The sequence below is a fragment of the Theropithecus gelada genome, chromosome 16 (genome assembly GCF_003255815.1).
Source record: "Theropithecus gelada isolate Dixy chromosome 16, Tgel_1.0, whole genome shotgun sequence".
NCBI lineage: Eukaryota > Metazoa > Chordata > Mammalia > Primates > Cercopithecidae > Theropithecus > Theropithecus gelada.
This window is the reverse complement of record NC_037684.1, coordinates 35,370,502-35,376,487: the sequence shown is the minus strand read 5'-3', so window position 1 is coordinate 35,376,487 and position 5,986 is coordinate 35,370,502. Positions and strand designations below refer to the sequence as shown.

General features: G+C 46.9%; 1 protein-coding gene across 1 annotated transcript in view; it reads right to left on the bottom strand.

Annotated features, from left to right (window-relative positions):
• Window positions 1–366: 366 nt before the first annotated feature.
• Window positions 367–5,986, bottom strand: part of LOC112610130 (leucine-rich repeat-containing protein 37A-like) — a 63,341-nt gene continuing 57,721 nt past the window's right edge. Inside the window, exons 11-14 of the mRNA XM_025363471.1 lie at window positions 4,399–4,448; window positions 2,319–2,373; window positions 2,101–2,240; window positions 367–1,995 (exon numbers count right to left, since the gene is read on the bottom strand). Coding sequence (XP_025219256.1) covers window positions 1,944–1,995; window positions 2,101–2,240; window positions 2,319–2,373; window positions 4,399–4,448 — 297 coding nt within the window. The 3' untranslated portion in view covers window positions 367–1,943. The remainder of the gene's footprint in view (window positions 1,996–2,100; window positions 2,241–2,318; window positions 2,374–4,398; window positions 4,449–5,986) is intronic.

Genomic DNA, 5,986 nt, shown 5'->3' with positions numbered 1-5,986 from the left:
GTGCTTGGAATCTAGACTTCGGGAGCCCAGCACTGCAAGGATCTCTAGTCTTGGCTTTTTTTTTTTTTTTTTTTTTGAGATGGACTCTCGCTCTGTTACCCAGGCTGGTGTGCAGTGGCCCAATCTGAGCTCACTGCAACCTCTGCCTCCCAGATTCAAGCAATTCTCCCTCCCTCAGCTTCCTGAGTAACTGGGATTACAGGCGTGCATCACCACCTCCAGCTAATTTTTGTATTTTTTTAGTAGAGACAGGGTTTTTCCATGTTGTCCAGGGTGGTGTTGAACCCCTGACCTCAGGTGGTTCACCTACCTCAGCCTCCCAAAGTGCTGGGATTACAGGCATGAGCCACTGCACCCGGCCTGTCAGATGATGATTTTTTTTTTTTTTTTTTTTTGGAGACAGTCTCGCTGTGTTGCCCAGGCTGGAAGTGCAGTGGCGTGATCTTGGCTCACTGCAAGCTCTACCTCCCGGGTCCACGCCATTCTCCTGCCTCAGCCTCCCGAGTAGCTGGGACTACAGGCTCCCGCCACCATGCCCGGCTAAGTTTTTTTTGTATTTTTAGTAGAGACGGGGTTTCACCATGTTAGCCAGGATGGTCTCCATCTCCTGACCTTGTGATCCGACCGCCTCGGCCTCCCAAAGTGTCAGGTGATTTAAAAACTATTCTTCCACGAATTGCTGGGCTAATTGATATGACTGTAAAATGCCTAACCCAGGGTTTAGCATCAAGTAAGCAAATTGTAAATGTTAGCTGCTGCTCTGCCTATGACTATTTAGTCTTGTGCTTTAAACTCAAATATTTGTTGGCCCACTGAGGTCACTACACAGAGAAAGATGCTTTTCATTCTCAGTAAAGAACTTTGGAGATAACTGGGGCAGGCAGCTAGACAACAGGTGTCTTTTGTCCAGCATCAGCAAACTCATTGGAACTGATGGGTGGCTTACTTTGCTTAGAACCCCTACCAGCACGCACACGGGGCTGCTTCCCAGTCACACTGCTCCTGGGAAGGTGGGGGGCAGCTGTTCTGCAGTTAGCGCCGTTCTTTACATCCTGTTACCAACTGCCTGAGTTCATCTGTGTTCAGTTAGGTAGATTACCAATTCCTGTTCATTCAGATTTTCTTCTGCTCACTAATGTGTTTAATGTTCCCTAACCTACCAAATGTGATTAGTGACTTTTTCTTTGAAGGTGGACTGGAGGAATCCTTGGCCTTCTGCAGCATTCTACTGCTGTTATGGAACAGTGCAGCTATGGATGTGCATCAGCGGGGGATGGGGAGAGGCTGGGGCAGTACATGTGAATGGAGAGGTAGCCCCACCAGTGTGTTTTCTGAAATACAGTCCCGCAGAGGGCAGTCTTGGGAAATTACTGCTCTCACATAATCTTCCTGACCTTACCCCTCCAGCATCTCCCTGCTATCCAAGGGTTGGGATTTTTAAAAAGAAAAACAAATTTTTAAAAAACCAAGTGAACCTTTTGCCATCTTGTAAGGGTGAAAAGCTCCCACCAAGTCTGGATGAACATTCATGCGTGGGCTTGAGGGCTTGGGAAAAAGATGGGGCTTGGCCCCACAGTGCAGGCAGGCCCAGTGATCCTATGAGTGAGGCCAGGAGGTGGGAGGTCGCCTGTGGGCAGGAGGTCAAGTATGTGGTATTTTATGACTGCTGCTTGATGAACCAAGGGAGAGGGCACCGAGAACAAGAGAACAACAGTATTTAATTGTAAAATCTCCACCCCTGAGGATATGTTTTCAGGTCTGGGTGACTAATAAGACTGGGAAACAAGGGAGGGAACGACGGCGCTGTGCTTCCTCTGCCCGCTGCCTCTGTGGATGCGTGGACCGCTGGCTTCAGTCCTGCTTTTCTTTCTGATGGCCCTTGTTGTTTATGCTACGTATTTTTGCAGGAGGCCTGAGGCGGGCTGGGGTCACTCTTTCTCCTCCTATGACTGGGCTTCACTCTCCTCCCCCATCTCTGTTGGGGCTTCGCTGTCCCTGGGGTAAGAATAACAATGCCAAGGTTTTGATTCTTGAAAGGAGCAATTAAGCTTCTCACCCCCTCCTCATTTTAGTTGGGAACTGTGAGGGCCCGTCATTTACCCAGGTTCCCTGCTGAGGATCTCCTCCTCATTAGATGACTTCTTGTGCAGCTTCTCTGCCTGGTTATTTACTCTTGTGGCACTGAGAGGTTTGTACATATCTTTAAGCCACAGCGGCTGTCTGAATGAGAAAGCGCCATCCTAGAAGACAGAAAGGGAAGTATTAATTTTGCATGTCCTCTGCTTTCCCTGGCCACAGCAATGAATCCTCCAAAGTACCTGAGTCTCACTTGGCGAACAGCATCTCCTACATGGCAGAAATCTGAAAATGCCCCTGGGGAGACACATGCACAAGATAGTGAGTGATGCTGCCATTTCCCACGTCTCTCACAATGTACTTCTCTGGTCTTATTTTTTTTTTTTTTTTTGAGACGGAGTCTTGCTGTGTGGCCCAGGCTGGAGTGCACTGGCGCGATCTCGGCTCACTGCAAGCTCCGCCTCCCGGGTTCACGCTATTCTCCCGCCTCAGCCTCCGAGTAGCTGGGACTACAGGCGCCCGCCACGACGCCCGGCTAGTTTTTTATATTTTTAGTAGAGACGGGGTTTCACCATGGTAGCCAGGATGGTCTTGATCTCCTGACCTTGTGATCCACCCGCCTCGGCCTCCCAAAGTGCTGGGATTACAGGCTTGAGCCACCGCGCCCGGCCTCTGGTCTTATTAGGACTAAATGAGTACCTCAGTCCATAATCACAGTGAGAAGAACCACCGCAGACCACATACCTGGGGTCCTGAAAATCATCCCATGCATGTGAGACTTTCAGAAACTCTCCATGTCTGTTCAGAAGGGCCCCACAATATACTGGGGGGACTTTGTATGTGGCTCAGCATGGAGCATCGGCAGGATGTTCAGTCCCAGTCACCTCCTTGGCCAAGTGCCCTTGTGCAGTGAATAAACTGCACAGCCATGCTGGGCAGAAGCATTTTATATCAGTCCCCTTCAGACTTAGTCTCACAGGCATCATTTGATGGGGGGTGGGAGATGAAGTGGTTCTTTTCTTTCTAGATACTTTATTCTATAAGTTGCATCACCTCAAGCAAATGCCTGAGTACAGGTAGCCAAGTTATCTATCTCACAGTCTTCATATGGCTGGCTGTCGCTGGTGAGTGAGTGAGCTGTGAAATCAGTATAAAGGACAACATATTCTTTTTGAATTTGAATAAAATAGAAAAAGCCAGAGTGCATTGTGTGACCATGGGGCAATTCTCCCTTTCTCTTTCTCAGTTTTCCTGTCATAAAACGATGAAATACTGTCTAAGGTCTCTCGTAGTTAAAATTCTTTGGTTTGTTGTTTTTTTATTTGAGACAGTTTTGCTCTTGTTCCCCAGGCTAGGTGCAATGGTGCGATCTTGGCTCACTGCAACCTCTACCACCTGGGTTCAAGCAATTCTCCTGCCTCAGCCTCCTGAGTAGCTGGGATTACAGGTCTGCGCCACCACGCCCAGCTAATTTTGTATTTTCAGTGGAGATTAGTAGAGATGGGGTTTCACCATGTTGATGAGGCTGGTCTCGAACTCCTAACCTCAAGTGATCCACCTCGGCCTCCCAAAGTGCTGGGATTACAGGTGTGAGCCATCCTGCCTGGCCTTTCTAGTTAAAATTCTGTGAGGTTTGCATAAAAGGAATAGAGTGGGGCCCAAAAACCAGTAAGATGAGAAAATAGTGTTTCCTCACTTCTAGGATCCAGGAAAAAAAAAAAGAAATAAATAAAAAAGAGAAAGTAGTGTTTCCTGCCACTTTCGAGGAAGGACTCACATATTCTACCTTCCATCAGCTTTGAAGGAGACAAGTGCCCTCGCTCCCACACCCGGTGGCCTTCCTTACCCCTTCCCCAGAGCCTCCAAGAAGACCCTGGCCTGGCCTGATGCCCACCATCAGCAGGAACAGGCACCAAAACCTTTCCCCTTCCTGTCCCTCCCCACAGGGCTGGGGACAACAGATGTGTCCTTGTTAGTTCCAGCCAGCTCAGCTTTTGGCTGGGGAGCTAATTTCACTGGAGCCAGGCTAAGCATTAGGGTAACTAAGTATTTGTCCTGTCTTGGGCAGTTTCCTCACTGAAAAATGAGGGCAGAGTTCTAAGCTCTCCTCTAATTCTAAAATTCTAATTAAAATATCACGAGACTAGTGACGGCGCATGCCTGTAATCCCAGCTACTCGGGAGGCTGAGGCAGGAGAATCGCTTGAACCTGGGAAGTGGAGGTTGTGGTGAGCCGAGATCGCGCCACTGCACTCCAGCCTGGCAACAAGAGGGAAACTCCGTCTCAAAAGAAAAAAAAAAAAATTACCAGACTAATATTTACCTTGAGACTCCTTCTTCATCTTCTTGTGATGACCTTCGGTGAGAATAAATCTGTTTTGGAAGAAAATGCAATTAAGATGATCCATCACAACAACCATCTCCAAATCTGTATTCATTCCTTTTATTAATTATAAGTCTCATCTACCTGATGAGATAACTTGTTTGAAGACAGGAATTGTATGCTGTTTAACAGAGCTTTGATTCTTCCACAGTTCAGTCATCCTTGCTATCTTGCGGGGGACTGGTTCTAGGATACCGCCCCCACACCATACCAGAATCTGTGGATGCTCAATCCCTTACATATAATGGTGCAGTATTTGCATATAACCAACACACATCCCCCCATATTTACTTAGCGACAGGATTGCCCTCTGTTGCTCAGGCTGGAGTGCAGTGTCACAATCACAGCTCGCTGCAGCCTCAACCTCCTGGGCTCCAGTGATCCGCACACCTCAGCCTCTTGAGTGGCTGGGACTACAGATGTATATCACCAAACCTATTTTTTTTTTTTTTTTAGTAAAGACAAGGTCTCACTATGCTGCCCAGGTTGGCCTCCCAATGTGCTGGGATTATAAGTGTGATCCACCATGCCTTGCCCCACGTACTTTAAGTCATCACTAATAAAATGTGTAGATATTGGACAGCGGTGACAGCTGTTATATTGTAGTTTCTATTTGTATTTTTTTTTTTCCTTCAGATATTCAGCCTTATGTAGTTGAATCTGAAGATGTAGACATGCTGATGAAGAGGCTGACTGTATCTAACTTAGGGTCTTGCAGGCAGCTAGCACTTAATACATTTTATTGACTGTTTTAGATAACATTCAACAGATAATTCCTAATAAAAACTCTTAAAAGTAGGAGAAAAAGAAAACTTCAGTCCTTCCTCTGAAGTGGCAGGAAAACCAGCCTGAGCAACATAGCAAGACCTTCTCTCTACAAACAAATTGTTTAAATTAGCTGCCTGCCTGTAGTCCTAGCCACTCAGGAAGCTGAGGCAGGAGGATCCCTTAAGCCCAGGAGATTGAGGTTACAGTGAGATAGAGCACACCATTGCTGTCCAGCCAGGGTGACAACAAGGCCCTAAGAAGGCAAAAAAAAAAAAAAAAAAAAAAAGGAAAAGAAAGGAAAAAGGAAAGGGGAAAGGAAGGAAAGAGTAGAAGTATAGGAAAGGAACAGACAAAACTATCATTATTTGCATATTAGATGATAAATGTTAGCTAAAGAAGCCTAAGAGAATCAACTAAGATTTTACTGGAAGTAATAAGAATTCAATAGGAAAGATCCCATTTACAAATGTATGAAGTATTTAGAAACAAAAATGCAAAGATCTTTTATCTAACAAAAGATGTATAAGATCTATATATGGGGCCGGGCGCGGTGGCTCAAGCCTGTAATCCCAGCACTTTGGGAGGCCGAGATGGGCGGATCACGAGGTCAGGAGTTCGAGACCATCCTGGCTAACACGGTGAAACCCCGTCTCTACTAAAAAAATACAAAAAACTAGCCGGGCGAGGTGGTGGGCGCCTGTAGTCCCAGCTACTCGGGAGGCTGAGGCAGGAGAATGGCGTAAAAACCCGGGAGGCGGAG